Source organism: Microcebus murinus, chromosome 13 (assembly GCF_040939455.1).
Source record: "Microcebus murinus isolate Inina chromosome 13, M.murinus_Inina_mat1.0, whole genome shotgun sequence".
NCBI lineage: Eukaryota > Metazoa > Chordata > Mammalia > Primates > Cheirogaleidae > Microcebus > Microcebus murinus.
The window spans coordinates 7,551,451-7,570,226 of NC_134116.1; the positions used below are offsets into that span (position 1 = coordinate 7,551,451).

Below are 18,776 nucleotides of genomic sequence, written 5' to 3' on the forward strand. Positions count from 1 at the left end.
CTGATAGTACTACACAGATAGTGCCATGAAAATGTTGAGCAAAATTATAATCTCTAATGCTTTCACAATTACTGTATTCTCAGATTTTGATCTCCTTATCATGTCTAACTTTTAGTCCCCCAGAATTATGTGAGAAGCCAGTAGAAAGTTGTTTGATTTGCGATTATTCTTTCCTACTTGTTTGGTCCATACATGGGAGCACATAGCATGAGTTGGCTTAATTCCTCTTTTGAGCTCTTTTAGTTAAAGTAAATTTTAGGATTAATATGTAAAACCACATGGAAGTTTGGTTGGCTCTAGTGCAAGTGCAGTGCTGTGCAGTTATGTAACTGCTTTTGGTAGGGGAGGAAGCAAGGTGGGAGACCTTACCAGTATTAGCCAGAAGCAGGCACATACCCCCAGACACTTAAAATCTCCAGTAATTTCTACATATTGACACTATTTTGTTGCCTTTTTTTAAGGTTATAGTTCCTTGGAAGAACGGTAAATTTGCTGTTCTCACCCAAATTCAGTCTAGTGTTCAGCTTCTGAACGCAGAGTAAAGGAGTTGTGTTTTAGATGTTCTTTTAACAACTTCAGATGTTGGCATACCCCTTAAGCATCTTAATTTTCCTCAGTGAACTGGCATTTATGATTGTATTAATAAATGCCATTTAAAAAACCTGTTTGCTGTTCTTTTTTCTCTGATCCACTAAAGAGTAATCCTTACTGTCAGCTTTATTAAGTTGGTACTTTTATTTGTCCTAATACTAAGCAATAGCTTCTTATTTCTGTATTCTTTGATTTTTGGAGAGCAAGTCCATCCTTTTCTGTAGAAAAGATCATTTTATAAACTTTATGTTCTCAGTCTTCATCTTTTCAAATGTTGAAGAGTTTTTAAATTTTCATATGGTAACTCATTTTTATATTCACATTCTTGACAAGAGTAGACCTTTCTAGGCCACCTTCGCTTCTGATATCTTCTGAAAATACCATTTTAAAAAATCATCCAGCTATACAGTTAAGCTATACACTTAATATTTGTGTATGTTAAATTTCAATAACTGCTTGATTTTGTTCACATATAGTTTGCATTATAATTTAATTTAATCTACCCACACTTTGGCATTTCCTTTCCGTTTAAGTCTTTATCAAAATAAAAATATTATGGAATACTAGTATTATAATCATCAAAATTCACAGCTGTGAAGTCTTATGACAAATAATGTCGGTTTTAGTCCCTAATAGATCTGCACATAGCTGCCTTCTATTTTTGAGAACATTTTGTTGATTTCTGGGATTCTCAAGTCTTCCTCTTTTCTATCTGATCAAATTGGGTTTGGATCTTTCTTCAAAATGTATAACACATTTATCTCATGCTTTAAAAAGCAGAGACATCTTTAGTGAATGTCCACAGAGATATTTTAGTTCTGATATTGATTTATGGATGACTGGAAATATGAATAAAGGCTATTGTTACTCTTTTAAAAAGAAACATTATTTGTCGCTGATTCTCAAGTTTTCATTCTCAAATGTTTTGAGTTTTTGTATGCATATGTACAAGCATTGGGGTTCTGGATTGGTTATTTCAGTGACACGAAATAAGGCTTTTATTTTATCACATCTTTACTATGTATCTAGTGTAGCTTGCTGAACAGGTGCGGGAGCTATCTTTGCTGTTTAGTACTTCTCCAGTTTCAGTTTATCAACCTGCAGCTAACAGAATGTTTGCTTTTTTACAGGTTTAATTCACAGAGCAGTGTATATTCTTGTCTTCCAGGGGAACTTCAACATGGAGTTGCTTTTGGTCCCTCAATTTTAATTCAGTGTTCTAAAGGTTTATAAGTTCAACTTACTCTTTTATATTTTATTCAGATCTTTCACTTATATTCTTCCATCACTTCCTACTTTAATATGAGTCTTAGCTACTGTAGAAGACACTGACCTTTACTCTTTAGTGATTAGCCAAGTATGACAAGATGTTGGTTCGTAGATTTCTTAGTCTAGGGGATGAGTTTTGAGGATACTAGTAATAGGCTGTTCAAAGGAAACATCCACTCAAATGCTCTGGAGTGCCAAAATGTAACACTCCTGCAAGTTTTCCTAAGCAAGGCCAAAAAATCAAAATAAGACATAAAAACACTCAGCTTTACAGATCTCAAGTCTGATAAGTTACTTTAATGGCAGGATGTCCTTCTAAACTTCCACTTATAGTGTCACATGTTAGCATAAAATCTGGCTTGTTGGTAAGCCATTACTTTTATTTTTAGGAAGCCAGTTATGAATGCCATGGACAATTTCAGTACATGTTTGTTTGTTATGATTTTACTCAAGCTAAAGGAATGGGTTATTAAAATTAAGTGCAGATAATAATAGAATTCAGTTTCAGGTAAAGTCTGAAGTTAGCATAAATTTAGATTTCTTCAGACTAACAAAAATCATGATTTTGAGAAGTTAAATAGGAAGATGCCTTTTTTTAAAGTTTAGTATATTGATTTTTTTTAATTAATATCTCCCAAATCTTGCTTAGAAATCAAATGTGTGTAAGAGAAGTTAGTTACAGAGCTAGGTTGATTACCTACTTCTTTAATGAAGATTTGCTGTAAATTTTGTTTACTCTTTCATGTCACCTTCAGATAGCTAGTCAGTTCAGCAGGAGCAGAGACCAGGCTGGCGTGTGGGGTGGTGTGTAATTCAGTGTTTTTGTGTCGCACAGCCTGAGAAATGCCAGTGGCCTGACGGCAGCAGACATTGCACAAACCCAGGGTTTCCAGGAGTGTGCCCAGTTTCTCTTGAACCTCCAGAATTGTCATCTGAACCGTTTCTATAGTAACGGCACCTTGAATGGGGGTCATCAGAGTATATTTCCTAATCATATTAGTATGGGAACAAATCGAAAGAGAAGCTTGGAAGACTCGGAATCCTTTGGAGTAAAGAAAGCTAGAACTGCAGGTGAGACCACTTTGTGGTGGGAAAAAACACTTGTTTTCCATAATAGTTGTCTTTTTGTGGCTGAACGTGCCTTCAAGATGGGACCTTCACTTAAGAAGTGGCAATGTGCCTGATGGGTTCTTGTGCAGTGATGGAGGTGTTTCCTGCATGCCACTGTGTGAAGACGGGCCACTTAACCAAAGGGGGGTGTAAAGGGAATGTTGACAGCCCAAGTGTAATGTGAACATAACTTCTGAGTACTCGTGTTTACCTGCCGTGAATTAGAAAGATCTTTTTTCATTTGTTGTATCTGTCTGAAATATAACTATTAAAAAAATCTGCCATTATGCCTGATTTTTTTTATTTGCTTCTTGTGAATGTTCCTGAGCTTATTAAAATTGCCAGTGGTCTGGCAGTAAAACATATTTTCACATTTGGGAAGGTAAATGTTTTCTGTGCTATTTACATTTGCACTGTGATCTGCCCTCAGCTGGTCCTCATACCCCACATAGTAATGTGTGCTCACTTACCACAGTGAGATCTGGTGTGTCAGTTTGATATCGAGGGTTTAAGTCTCCAAGGTAAGTTGTTTTAGTTTTAAGTATTTCATCTTTTTTGTTAAAGGTAGTTTTAGAGTTTGCATATAAGCAGAGTCAGCTGGTCTTTAATTTGAAAAACCTCCCTTTCATATAGGAAAAAAATTACATCTGTATATCAAATACCTTAATCAGAAGACTTGATAGCTTGGCAGAAATACTTAGTAAACACAGAAAGGGAGAGGTATGAGAGTATAAGGTAAAAAAAAACAACAAAACCCATGACCTCCAGTAAGTTTTACTGAGGATAAACACACAGTTGTAGCCTTGGTTTTAAAAACTTAACTGTGTAAGTGTAGCATGGGGAGAGCCTGCATATCAGGCCATCACTTAAAGATTTAGAGGTTTTAGTTGACTTTAAATTTCATGTGAGTCAGCATTATCTTTTTTATTACCTCATTTAATTTAACTGAAATATATCCAAATGAAACTTTTTCCTTTAAAGTTGATAAACTCTGTATTATCTACTTCACAACTGTTTAAATCTTGTCACTGTAGAAACTCTTGCAATTATGTTACTTTTTGTAGAAATGAATAAGCCGAACAGTTTATCAAAGGATTTTTTTAAGTTATAGACATAATTTCTAGAAAGGTGCTGTGAAGATCATAAGCATGGCATGATGGTATGCATGTAGATTTCAAAGTGGTGTGGGTTTTTTTTAATGTGTTCAGCCTTGTCATTTATTTGTATCATGTTTCAGTGCATTTTTTCTGGTATGTTTTTAAAAATAATCTGTGCAGTTTCATTTAGTGCCCAATTTAATGGAATGGTGGTGTTTATCCTCATTATGCCCTCATGCATTAATTATACATGTCTACCTGTGTATGTTTATAGTTTACATGTCCTTTAAAAATGATTTATGCTGTTTTCCCTCATAGCTGATAATCTTAAATTCTGTGTTTAGTATTTTTAAAAAGAAGTTACTTAACATTCTAATCAGATTCAGAAATGTACCTAAAGGGTTTTTAAAACTAGTTTTTAAGGTCAGTTGAATTAGCCAGTATCACATTGCTTAAGTATATCCTGAAAAACCTGTCCCAGGCAGGATTCCTTAAATTTCCTAAACTTTGTCAGTACATGGATTGAGTTTGAAGAGTCATTCTGATTTTCAGGACATTTAATTTTCCTTCTCTAGAGGAGGATCCCATGTGGTTGACCAGTGGCTAGAGGTTCATGCTTGCACATTAAACTCTCCCTGCAGCCTCCCCAAAATGCAGTTCCCAGTCCTCAGCCCGAGGGAGCCAGAAAATGGCATTTGAGCCTGGCACTTGTGTTGCACATGACTATGTAGACCTAAAGGGTTGAACAGCTGTCCACATGCACACTGAGCGATGAGTGTTTCTGTGAACATCACAGTAGAGATCTTTATACCAAGATGTACATTAAAGCTGCTGTCCCTAGTTTCCCAGTCTGCTGACCGTAACTTGAATCGCTAATTTCCTGAATTGTCTACTTTCTATAGTTTGAATTACTCATTTCCTAAAGCTTTCTAGTAGTTGAGTCCTTTATGTAGGTGGCAGCCCTTAGATTTGCCTCACGTGCCACCTAAGTGTGTGTCTTTAATTTTGTACTTGTGTGAACATAGATGGGCATCTCAGCCCCCACCACCTGCCACGCTCCAGGGAATGCTGGCTTGTCTTGTTTCTTTTTACTGTTACATACTCAGTGTGAAATGTGGGGTATTGCGAGTGAGAATCATTGAAACAGGATTTTTCCCCCCAATTACCTGATGTTTTTGGTTTAAGTAGAATTATTTCAAACTATTTCCATTCTTTGACCAGTTTTTCAGTTAGTAATTCAAGATAATGCCTTAGTTTGTTTTCATTGTAACTTCTGGCATCTTATTTTGATTTACTATCTAAATGTGAGCTTAAGTTTTGCTTAGTCTGAATTATTAGATAAGTTTTTGTTGTTTCTCCTGCCATAATAAAGTTCTTTACTCTTGTAACACACGAATATAAAATACTTTTGAAAATAACATGTAAAGAGTTAAAGTTGTCATTTTTTGGCTTTTTCAAAAATTATAAGTGCCTGGGATAATATAACTGTATAGATACATAACTTGGACCTTATTAATAAAACAGTCCATTCTGCCTTCTAGAATTCAAGAATTACAGATTTTTTAGTGTGGGGTTTATATTTATATAAACAATTGCTTCCAGCACTTTTCTTGGCTAAGCTAATTTTTAAAGAGATCTCTATACATTGTACTACCTTTTTTTTTCTCTCTCTAACTTGAAACGGTTTTTCCTCTTTACCCTGGGCTACAGTGCAGTGGTGTCATCATAGCTCACTACAAGTTCAAGCAAGCCTCCTGCCTCAGCCTCTGTAGGCAGGGACTACAGGTGTGCACCACCACACCCAGCAAATTTTTCTGTTTTTTTGGTTTTTGGTTTATTTTGGTAGAGACAGGGTCTTGCTCAGCCTGGTTTCAAACTCCTGGCCTCGGTCTTCCTGCCTCGGCCTCCCGAAGTGCTGTGATTACAGGCATGAACCACCTTGCCCAGCATAAATTTCACTCTTTTGCTTTTTTTATGCTTTGGAATCATGAGTCTGAAAGTTAGCCACTCTTCCCATAGAAAGTAGTGTCTCTCTGCTTTTAATAAATGACTTTCAAGTATCTTAAATTGGAGTAATTTCCCCTTGAAGACTTTGTTGATATGAAAGATCTTAAATGGAGAATAATGACTTTGCCTTTTGGTATTGCTTGAGTATAAACTGTCCTTTGGAACAAGTTATGCTGCAAGAATTCATACTTCCATCTTTGGAAAAGGGGTTATTAAAAAAAACTTTCATAAAGTCATTCATAGGCCGGGTGTGGTGGCTCACGCCTGTAATCCGAGCTCTCTGGGAGGCCGAGACGGGCGGATTGCTCAAGGTCAGGAGTTCGAAACCAGCCTGAGCAAGAGCAGGACCCCATCTCTACTATAAATAGAAAGAAATTAATTGGCCAACTAATATATATAGAAAAAATTAGCCGGGCATGGTGGCACATGCCTGTAGTCCCAGCTACTCGGGAGGCTGAGGCAGAAGGATCGCTTGAGCCCAGGAGTTTGAGGTTGCTGTGAGCTAGGCTGATGCCACGGCACTCACTCTAGCCTGGGCAACACAGCGAGACTCTGTCTCAAAAAAAATCATTCATGTCAGCGTGAAAATGCAATTTGATAACATAGGCAAATGGGACATGAACTCTGGAGGGTGAAGTAAGATCCATAATTACTTGAGCGGACAGCATTTTAAGGTACTACTCTCCCAAATGTGGGGTTTTGTTTATTTGAGATGGTGTCCTTTTAAGGAAACCTCAGTATATAAATATTTTGTTTTTTTTCTTGTTTATCAACATATGCTAAAGATAAGACAGATGGACTTCAGGGCTCCATCTACACCTGCTGTGTAAAACTAGGTGGTTAGCATTCCTGGTCAATCTTCAGAAATAATGCAATGATTTATTAATATATGTGTATTTCTTGAAAGCTGCTGTCAAATTTTTCAGTGATCCTGGTTAGAAAAGAATGTTAATCCCTTCCATGAGTGAAAACTTCATCTTGTTAGTAATTGTTTTGCTTGGAGTTCCAGAGTCTTGGGGGAAGGTGGCGGAGGCAATGTGAGTTAAAAAAACTTACCCAATAATCTTCAATTTCACAGTTGTCACAAGAAGTAGGCTGTGGTGATACCGGGTCCCACAGGGTAAATTGACTTCAAGGTCCTGTTAATTAAATAGGTATATTACTGATCTTAGAGTCTCATTCATAATGTGTAGTTATTTAATGTAAAAACACTTCATAGGAAAAATACAACATTATGATTTAGTTTAAAATTAGCAATGAAAAATTTCTCAGCACACTTGTTCCTAGGATGAATTTGACATGCATAAAGGACCTCCATTTACTGTTCTTGTTGAGCAGGCTGAAAAACGGGCTGGCAGAGGGTGGGTGTGACCAGCAGGTTTGTTAAGCAATAGATGGTCACTAATTGCTTGGAACTTGAGATTCAAGAAATAAAACACTTGCCAGGAGTAACATTTTAATTTCATTCCTTCTAATTTAATTAGATATATACAATATATTTGTTTTTAAAAATTTGACCAGGATGACAGAACATTCCTAATTGTGTTCAACTATGAAGTGATTGTTTTGTCTTGAATCCCTAAAGATGTGACATCTTGGAAATATCATCTGAATTATATTTAGGGACCAAACAATTTCTGTGTTTTCCAAAGTTGTAAATCTTCAATTCAGCAAGCCTCAGGCACCTGACTTGTTTTCCACAGAGGTGGACACTGGTGGGAAACTACCGAGACTTACACATGTAGCTTCCCTTTTGTGTTCTTTGAACAAAACCCCAAATCCCTCATTAGTCTTTCCAAAGCACTCACTAGTGGGTCTCTGTCCTATGTTGCTCCCCTTACTACTGCCACTTCCTGGGTCCTTGCCATCCTTTGCTCTGCTGGGATTTCGTCCAAGTCCAACAGAAGGTCACCTTGTAGTAAAAGAGCCTTTGTTTTGGCCTTGAGTGGTATTTTGATTTTAACAAGACCTTTAAGAAGATAGTTATTTGTGTAAAATGTGCTCTGTAGGAGAACAGTGGTTCTAATTAATAATGGCTGGTGAGAAATCATTAAAAGGTTTCTCCTTCCTTGCTCCTTAAATGGAGAAATTGAGGCTTCCCCAGTCATTATAGCATTCTCAATAGCAGAGAGCACTCAGTTCAGTGAAAAGGCTGCAGGAACATGAGGTGTTTCTGGTCACATGGCCACTTAAGGGTTATGAGTCAGCAACCCTTCCACATGGCACCTAGAGGCACAGTGGAAGGTAGTTTATCAGTCTGCCATAATCCGAAACTTAAATTCATTGCGTGAAACTACTTGGCAGTTTTTACATTTGTAAACTGTCTCTCCTGCTTTGGCCTTGTAACATAACCAGGATGGGGTGGGTCAGAACACTTTCATCGATGTCTTATTATGTGAGTAGAGTGCTTTTTTCCTTGGCCTGTTAAGAGATTAGCGTAAGTATGACTAGGCATTTTTCATAAGCCCTAGATATATCTTCTGCAGGTGTGCCTAGCAGTCTTGTTTTTATATACGTGTTGTGTGTGTCAGTGTGAGGGGTGCACCAGAGTGCATCCTAAGTCAACCTAGTCAGCACAAATACATCAGGACGTTGGCGTCTGATTGCGTTACTTCTGTGATGCAGCAGAACTTCCCTTACCCTGCATTTAAAGCTGGGTGAGACCTTTTCCAACTTTCCAACTGCCTGATCATAAATAGTTGTGGTAGTTACAATCTTGCTGAGAACTGGCTTTAGGAAAGATGTAAGTAGAGATACTGACTGCTGAGTTGTCCTGGATGCCAGCCCCAAAGGGAGCATCTCTTCCAGGCCCGGCCAGAGGCTTCAGTTCTCACACCTGGCAGTGCCTGTGCCTCTCAGGAGGGAGGCTGGGAGGTTTTGAGCCAATCTTAGGTAGTTTTCTATCCTGAATATTCAGTGTCTAACTTGTACTAGAAGCCTGTCTTCTCAACAGATGCCTGCTGTGGCAGTCAAAAAGCAAGGACACTGTAAAAATTGACTATGTTAAGTAACATTTCCAGAGACATTCAGTAGCTTTTAGCTGTGACAGTCAAAGATGGGAAGACAAAATGCTTTCTTTCTAAAACTAGGTAGAATAAAAATTGATAACTCTGGAAGAAGACATTTTTTCTGAAATGTCTGTACAGACCACCTTTCTCAAATGCAGTGTGTGTAAAGTTTAAATGATTCCTTCCGCAATAGCCATAGGTACGTGTATGAGAAAGTGCTGTAGGTGGTAGGATCTTTGGTTGGAGGAAGCAGAGTCAAGTCCAAATCCACTTTACCCAAGGGATATTAGCATATGAATTCTAAAGTTAAGTATGGGTACTTGAAGCTGTCCTCTTTGTATTCCTGGTGACCTGTGTTTTGCAAAGCATGTTCATGGTTAGGTTTAGTGGCATTGCAGTGTGGAAGGAGCAAACCTGACCCACTACTTACTGCTGGTTCTTCATTTCTGAATGCTGTGAACTCCCTAGAGATTGTGAGGACTTTGTCGCCTGGCACACTTGGGGGACCTGTACCTTTACCTCTCGCCATACTCCCATCATTTTTTTCCTGAGGTGCCCTGCTTGCCACTGACTCCTGGAAAGCGACAGCCTGTTCCATGATGCAACCGTGGGGACCACGGAGGATTAAGAAAAGCTCCAATGGAGGCTGCAGTCTGACGCCTCTGGGTTTAGAGCACACCTGCGTTTGAAGAATGCTTTCTGCTTCATACCTCTGCAGACTTTTGTTATTTTCCCAACTACACAAATCACTCTGTTCTGTTTCTGTCTCTCTCACATATTAATCATTCAGAAATTGGGTTTGTACATTAACGTCGTCAGGGAATAATCTAGAACTGATATACGCAGTATAATTGGAAATGACTCATGTGCCTCTAAAATCAGAACTAATTAAAGCTGCAAAATTTAGTTCTCCCTATTTTTAAATGTTTATTTGAGAGAAATAGTTAGCACAGAGTTATTTGTTATGTGTATTCATTGGCCCAGAAATAATTCTAGGTACTTAAGAGCCAGAAATGTGCATAAAACTGTTTTTATGAGGATGTTAAGTATGATGTTCATGATAGAAAAGAAAAGTGAAGCAACCCAGACAGCTACAGGGAATTTGGTTAGGTGTATTATAAATAGAGTCCTATGGCAGATTAAAGATGAGTTGATAATGAGATTCATTCCATGGTAAATGGATAAAGTAAGGTGTAGCAGTGATTTGTTAGAATCTTTTTTGGTAAAAACACATTCACATTAAGATGAGATGCCATCTATCAGACGGGAGGGGCTATTCCTGAGAAGTGAGGGTTACCAGGGTCTGCGGTAACAGTATTTGTGCCCAGTATGCATTGCTTGGGGGAAAGTGATTAGACATGTGCATTAGCATCTCCAAAATACAGAGATGATAATCTTGTACACAGTGTGCATGTGTTGTTTCAGCTCTACCAGAAGTCTTAGTTCTCAGAACTAAGACTTTTTAATGTAATGTTTTCAATTTTATTGTATTTTGGTGCTCAGATCAAATGCCAATCAGGGGTAGTATGGTCACAGCCTGGTCTTGAATCTCAGACTTTACATTATTTTTTGTTAATGAAATTAGTTTATATTTTTTGAAAATCAGGATTGTTTTAATGGTTTATGTGTTGTCACTTAATAATTGTGTTAGTATTTCTTTTGAAAAACACTTGATGAATTTGAAAAAGTTAGAATTGTCTCTAGGTTATATAATTACTTTGTGTTCTCTAAATAACAGTCTGAAAATTACGATTTTTGCCATCAAGTAAATCTGTAATAGGTATGTGAAATTCCATAACTTTTAACTGAAACTGCTCATTTCAAGGGTTATTTTTTTTACTGTGGAAAAGTTAAGTTTCTCAGTAATGTTCTAAGCTCATTACTGGTCAGTAGAGATTTTAATTATTTAACAGTTTAAAGCATTTAGTGATCCCCCAAAGGAAAGAAAACATGAGTTTTAGATTTTCTTATTACATACAAAGGAAACTGATGTAGTCTTTGTTTTCTGTGCAGCTCAAAGCTTCGATCATGCCATGCCACTAGTGAATGGCGAGACAGAAGATGAGGCTGACAAAATGCACATTGATAGAGAGTTTGCCGTTGTAACAGGTGGGAGTGGACAGTTTCCTGTTAGCTGCAACAACAGTCCAGTGGTCGAAGACACCAAACAACAGGAGAGTGCTTCTGTTGGACCAAAAGAAATAGAAATATATACTGTTTCAGCAATGCAAACTCCTTGTCGTTGCAAGAATCAGTATGCATATTATTTCTAACATACATTTTTCTTAAACTTTTTTTGCACTTTGTTGTCCAGTGTCTTTATAAAATGTTATAATTTGCGTATCTTGGGCAAGTTTGTAGATAAAAGGATAAGTGTTTTGGGTGTATTCTGTGGATATGAAACATACAAGTGCAATCTTCCTATTCTGATTCGAAGGTGTTGCTTAATGTGCCTTGCTTATTTTTGATGAAATTTGCATTTTTAATTTTCTGACGTGACCTTTGGGTGAATATACTGAACCATGCCATGACTAGTATTTTCAAAGCAGTCTACTGCAAGGATGACTACTGGCAGTAAACATTGAGAACTCATAGATGTGGTTTTGACAATATAGAATCTTTTACCCAACACTCTTGGTGGTTTTGGTTTCTGTGGCCTTCACTCTTAAGTCTGTTCAAATACTGAACACTGTTTCACAAAACACATTTTAAACGTTAACATTTTTAGTATACTAAAACAGTAGTCCTATTTCCAATTTGTAGAAGGCAGAAGAAGCTCAGTTCTTATAGCATTTAGAATATCTAAAAAAGATTTGTCCATTTAGCTAATGCTTTTTTCTACTGTTCTTTTCTTTTCTTTTTTTTTTTTTTTTTTTTTTGAGACAGAGTCTCACTTTGTTGCCCAGGCTAGAGTGAGTGCCATGGCGTCAGCCTGGCTCACAGCAACCTCAGTCTCCGGAGCTCAGCGATCCTAGGCCTCAGCCTCCCGAGTAGCTGGGACTACAGGCATGTGCCATCATGCCCGGCTAATTTTTTGTATATATATTTTTAGTTGGTCAATTAATTTATTTCTAGTTTTGGTAGAGACGGGGTCTCGCTCAGGCTGGTTTCGAACTCCTGACCTTGAGTAATCCGCCCGCCTCCGCCTCCCAAAGTGCTAGGATTACAGGCGTGAGCCACTGCGCAGGGCCTCTACTGTTCTTTTATTTAAATGATTACAGTAAGGTTTTAGTCATTCTCTTAACATGTTACAGAAGTAGATACTTAATATTTTTAAGTTATATTATTATGTCTTAATGCTAAATTCTTCACTAGAGATAAAAGATTATATATTTTGTTTACCAAATCCATATGAAAAAATCATTTCTGTTCATTAAAAGGAAATGTATGCCTCTTTCTGGAAGCTACAGAATTGTTAGAGATAGTGTAGCCTTTCTGCCAAATAACTAAATTAAACCTATAGATTTTCCAAAAGAAATTCTGATTGGATAGTACCTTTAAAATAATAGGTTTTCTGTAGTTAGGAGCTGTTTGACTGTGGCTAAAGATATATAACAGAACTCAAAGCCTGCTTTTTAAAAAATGGCATTGCATGCTTTTGAACAGGCGGAAGTAATCCCTCTTGATTCTCAAACATTAATTCCTTGGTGAACTTCATCTGAGGTTGAGTATCATGGTGAGAAAGCCAGGCTTTATTCCCAGCCCACACGCCAGATGCCACCTACACGTTCTCCACTCTCCATTGTGTGATTTGTAACACTCTGTCTGAATGAACAAAATGTCTTGAATCAGTGGCGGTTACTCACAGTTTTCCTGATGTGCAGTAGCATTCCATGTCCACTAAAAGCTGAGGGAACTGCCACTTCTCTTTGAGAAACATCACAAAAGTCAGGGTGTTCTTTAAATACTTCCCATTGTTTTTTGTTTTGGTGAGATTATTTTCAAAGATTATACATTTCTGAAAAACTATCTACAAATGTCCTTTTTTTTATTTTTTTGCCCCAATTCAGCAGGAATGTCTTCATTTTTTAAATGTCCCTAGTTTGAGACTCAGGGTAGGGGTGAGACAGGTCCTTACCTCCAGAGAGGGAGGACTCACACTAGGAGATGTTTCCTTAGCAATCCAGATCTTACGTCAGAGGGGCTGCAGGTGAGGGAGGATGTTGGCAGAAGCTTCATCCCAGGCTGATCCTGGCTGCCCAAACTGTGTCCTTTGAATGTTAGTGGAATCTCAGGGTGGCTGGGCAGATGGTGAGAAGGAAGCACAAGTCCTGACAGGCAGCTCAGCGCATAGGGGAGAGCATTGGTGAGAGCCACGGGCGGTGTGGGCCCAGTCTGCAGGTCTCTGGAATATCTGCTCTGCTTTTGCTATTTCATTAGATTTTCCATAACAATAGGTAGTTATCGACTAACCTTGATTTTGAGATTAAGTAATAGAACAAATTTTCTTGTCATTAAAGAAAAATTCCACACACACGTAGCAAACCATAATAACTGTGTAGGTTGCCGCCATATAAATAATGAGTTTTATCATCCAGGAAAGGTTGCTTATACTTTATTTTTGAAAACAATTAGTTTAAATTTCCCCTGGGAATAATTTGTTTTTTCATTTCATTTTGTTTTTATTTTATATTTAGTCCTTGAAACACTTGTTCTCTAGTCTTGAGTTTTAACCAAATAGAAAAGCTATCATTGAAATTGAAAAAAATTCCATTTTCTGAAGAATTTGTAGTAGTTATAATCTATGATTGTTGCTTAAATTGCCAAAAAATTGATAATTAATGAAATGTTTAGAAGATGTTTTCATTCATTGAACAAGCTGTTATCTTTTGTTGGCAGGAAGACTTCCAGGACATAACAGAAACCTCTACAGAGGTAGATAGGTGGTGAAATGGAAGGGAACCCTTCATGGGAAGAGCCGTGTGGTGTGTGAGGTGTTAGGGTGATCAGATATATTTAAACTCTGTCCTTATTCTAAAAGTTATTAGAACTGAGCTCTTCTATATTTAATATTGTGCCTTGCTTCGATAATGTAGAATATTGAGATAAAATTTAACATCACTGAGCAAGTGATAATTTTATATTATTGTCTATACTGTTCTGTGACTTCCTGTGAATGTGAATATTATTAATTCTCAAGTTCCAGTATACAGAAAAATAACTTGTCACTGCCTGTCCCAGTGTGCCCAAATATTTTGTGATGGGCTTTTTTTCTGTAAGACATCTCCCTCCTAATGGATGTCTGTATATACAGATTAAACTATCAGCATTTTTTTCTGGGCATAGTGCCTCATGCCTGTAATCCCAGCACTTGGGAAGCTGAGGTGGGAGGATCACTTGAGGCAAGGAGTTCTAGACCAGCCTGGGTAATATAGCAAAACCCCATCTCTACAAACAAAAATAGAAAAATGAGTCCAGTGTGTTGGTGAACGAACACCTATAGTCCCAGCTACTCGGGAGGCTGAGGCAGGAGGATCACTTGAGCCCAGGAGTTTGAGGTTGCAGTGAGCTATGATGCCACTGCACTCTAGCCTGGGCATTGGAGCAAGACCTTGTCTAAAAAAAAAAAAAAAAAAAAAAAAAAACAAAAACTAAATAAACTATCAGCTTTTTTTCTAGCATAATGTAATAAAATGAAAGCGTGACGATCATAGTCATTTTAATTGCTGGACTCAGAAGAAACTATTTAGAATTGTGCTGTTGGCCCAAGACTGTGTGCATTAGAATCATTAATATTCATAGTTCCTTGCTGTAGTTGCTGATTTCTATGTATTCTGCCAATGCTTTTAATGTGGCATTTTGCAGAAGTACTACATAGATTTGAGTGTTACTAAGAAAAAATTTGTTCCTTTTAATATTCCTGTGCATGCTTCCCTGACTTTTGAGAAGATTTTTAAAAACATTATATGATGCTGTCCTACGTAGTGTGAAGAGCTTTCTTGATTTACCTGCTTCATTTATCTCTCTTTTTTCCTTAAGAACTAGAGAATTTTTGTGTTTTGTATTAATATTAACCCTTTGTAGAAAACCTTCAGTTCTGATGGACCTTTTCAGGAATGATTTTTAAAACAGCTCTGTGAAAGTAATCTTAAAATGAGAACAGTTTTTTGACGGCTTTTTAGTACTGTGTTGGTATTTTTCATGAAGTATATTTGTTGGCTTATATTTTTTAGTTTAGCTACTCATTGCTACTAAAATGCATGTATTTTTCCTATCTTACTAGGAAAATACTATTGTTTTATTTTTAACTCTACCTATGCATATTGTTTTTTCTTTGGAAAATAAACTGGTTTGTTTAAAAGGGAAAAAAAGAAAAGAAACAAATTCTTTAAAATTGTAGCAACAGTGAAGCATTTTATAGTTTCTCTTCTCCCACTGGTTCTGAATTTTGGTGACAGGTGTATTTCTTAATGCAGATATGAAAAACAGTAGCTCCGTATCGAATACATTGACAAATGGATGTGTCATCAGTGGACATTTGGACTTCTCCTCCACGAGCCAGCTCAGTGGGATGGAAAGCAGGAATGGCCAGTGTTTGGCAGGATCTACTGGCATTAGCAGTGGATCAGTCCCAGGACAGCCGTTTCCCAGTAGCCAGGGTTCTCTCTCTGTTAACGGGACTGAGGAGCCAGAAAAGACCATGAGTGCTAACCCTGAGATGTGCGGTTCTCTGCACCTGAATGGGAGTCCAAGCAGCTGCATAGCCAGTAGACCTTCCTGGGCAGAAGACATGGGGGACAGTTTGCACTATGGACATTACCACGGGTTTGGGGACACTGCTGAAAGCATCCCTGAGCTGAACAGTGTGATCGAGCATTCCAACTCGGTGAAGGTGGAGGAGCGGTACGACTGTGCCATCCTGGGCACCATGCACCTGTACCACGGCTCTTAAGGACAGCAGCCTGGCTCTCAGAGACACAGCCATTCTTCCTGGTAGCCAACTCAGAACACTGATGTAGCATCAACTTAAAGTAATGTCATGACTTGTACTGTTTTTTATACTTTCTGAAAAAGTAAACTCAAGTTCCCAGTGAGTGCTTGTTTGTGCATGAGTAGGGCTTACCTAGTGCATAGATGTTTCTCCAGTGGGGTATTGGCCCTTTTATAAAATGCACTTTTGGAGGTTAATTTTTCTGATGCCAGTCTCAATAGTTTTTAATACTGTCCCCAGATACTGCCATTTTTCGTTTTGTCAAATTAAATCACACGCTCAAGATAAACTGGGGCAGTAAAGAAGGTGCCTGATACCTGATCTCTGTTTGCACAGAGTCATTTTCAAAGCTTGCTTTCACTCTTCCCTGTAGAATCTGTGACACCACACAGCTATTTCCCTATGCAAGGTACAAAGACTTCTTGGCAGTGATTTGTATGAAGAAAAGAACATTGTCTTTCCCAGTGTGTGTCATTGAAGCTTGGCAAGTTGCCTTGTGGACACACAGTGGCTGGGGGTCGACAAGCCCCTGTAATGATGTGGCTTGTTGCCTTGGGCAGCAGCCTGGACTGTTCTGTTTGTTGTGTTTTTATTCCACATCTCCTACTTGGTCTCTAGAACTTCTACCACGGATAACAGATTCCTTTATATGTAGTAGAAGTTACTGTTTGTAGGAACTGTCAGGTCAAAATATTTAACTGACTCTTTTGACTTATATTTTCTCTTTTTCCTTGTTTTTTTGGGGTTTTCTGCTTTAAATATATACCACTATATATCCAATTAACTGAGAGAATTTTGGCTCTCTCAGACTGCATTAAATTCAAGATTTTATAGAAATTAGCTTTTGTTTAGGCAACTAGTGGTTGCACTGTGCAAATATTGTAATGAATTTTTACTTTTCTGATTTTTGTAATAAAAATTGGTGCAGATAGAGAAAATGTCCAATGAACAAACCAATGTTCTAAGAGTGTTACTGACATTTTGTTCTAAAACTGTCCTTTACAAATTTAATTAAAAAAACTCTCATACTCAGTTTGGTCTTGGGGTGTAGTTTCTTTCTAGTGTGGGGTTGGGGGAGAAGGTGTCAGTGGAAGGAATGGGAGGGGAGGAAGAAGTTTAGTATTGTTTTACTTTGCCTGTGATTTTACTTTATTCTGATTCTCTTCATATGGTATTTTTTCTACTTGTGATTTGTTCATATACTCTGGTTTTATGGACACTTTGTCTTACTGAATCTTTGTGGGGGAAGTGTAAATTGCATGTCAGCCATCCCAATATCCTCCCTGGGTGCTCCTTTTCATAAAAGGCAGCCGTAATGGCAGCCCAACTTCTTTGGGTTTAGCAAATATTAATGAATATAACCCTTTTAAGGACATAAATTTTAGTTGATGGCAACAAAATAGCCATTCTGGCATGCCTACACATGTTATTTATGCACATTCCTGCAAAACAACAGGTCGGAGTGATGGAGGAGTAAGTTCTGGGAGTTTTGCAGCAGTGACGCCAGGGCAAGGAGAGGGCGCACAGCACTGTCACTGCTGCCACCTCCCACGCATGGCAGGCAGCGGGGCTCAAAGACCACTTTAATGGGCGGATTGGAGAAGCCACCCACGCCACTCTGAGTTGAGATTAATGAAACTTAGTGCCATCCCCTGCCTGGATTATTTTTACAGTATTTCAAAGACCATATAGTGAGTTAATATTTGCTGAAAAACATTCAGTGGAGCTGTAATAGGTGTCTGAAATTCCATGACTTTTAACTGAAGCTGCATGTTTCAAGAAATATTTTTACTGTGGAAAAGTACAAAGTACTCAGTATAGACGGCACTAAGCTCAGTGAACTGGGCAGCAGGGGTGGGGTGAGGGGCAGGGGCCTCTGGTGGCAGGGCAGGTGTGTGCCAGAGTGGGTGAGGGTGTGTGAGTGCGTGTGGTGGCTGCATCTGGGTGTTGATGTGTGTGGCTGTGAGCACGTGCAGATGTGAGTGTATAGATGTGAGCGCACATGGGTGTTGGCGTGTGGATGTGTGTGAGTGCCTGTGGTCAGAGGGACCAAGTGCTGGGTAAGGAGGTGAGGACCTGGGAGCAGGAAGGAGGGTGAGTTGGCTTCCCCCCCCCCCAGGTGCAGGAGGGGAGAACAGCAGAGGGGGAGGGGATGGAGGAGGAGCCTGTAGGGTGCACTGGGGCTTGGGGCTATGTGGTTGGGTGGGTGGGGGGGCCAGAGGGTTGGGGATGGCGGCATGGAGCCCACAGGCTCCTGGAAGACCTGGATAAAATTCAGGTACTTAAGGATGCCAGGACTTTGCAGCAGCCTCTTCTGAATGACACCCACACTCGCAGCCTGTGGAGAAACAAGACCATGCAAACAAGTGACCTGTCTGGGAGGGCTGGGGGAGAACCTGATGGCACCTTGTTTTTCTCTGTTACAAATTGTGCAGGAATGACACACAAGCCCCTTCAGTTTTGTGTAAATACTTTGCAGGGTGGGGAAGTCAGTGGGGCTAGGCCTGTGAAGCAGAACTCGAGCAACTGCTTTGTGGGGTAAATAAACCTGAAACTGGGATTTCCAGGCTAGATGGGACTCCAGAGGCAACAGGCAATTAGGAACACCTGGGCTGCAGAGGCTGGAGGTAGGAGGGGACACAGCACCCAGTGGGCACCGTGGCTCTGGGCATGTGCAGACCGCAGCAGTAATCCAAGGAGGGAAGTCCATCACAAAAAACTACTATACAAATGATTACACAGGTGTGAAGAGGGCTGGAAGGA

The 18,776-nt window shown here is 38.9% G+C and overlaps 1 protein-coding gene across 4 annotated transcripts in view; it reads left to right on the forward strand.

Moving 5' to 3' along the window:
- The window catches only part of ANKRD10 (ankyrin repeat domain 10), a 33,646-nt gene extending 16,601 nt beyond the window's left edge, over nucleotides 1-17,045 (forward strand). For 2 of the 4 annotated variants that reach the window (XM_012751989.2, XM_076009280.1), the window contains exons 4-6: nucleotides 2,696-2,931; nucleotides 11,096-11,191; nucleotides 15,499-17,045. In XM_012751989.2, the coding sequence (XP_012607443.1) occupies nucleotides 2,696-2,931; nucleotides 11,096-11,191; nucleotides 15,499-15,974 (808 nt within the window). In that variant the 3' untranslated portion in view covers nucleotides 15,975-17,045. Of the gene's footprint in view, nucleotides 1-1,721; nucleotides 3,258-11,095; nucleotides 11,192-15,498 lie in introns of those variants that run through there. The other 2 variants (XM_076009282.1, XM_076009281.1) reach the window with 2 other exon arrangements.
- Nucleotides 17,046-18,776: the final 1,731 nt, after the last annotated feature.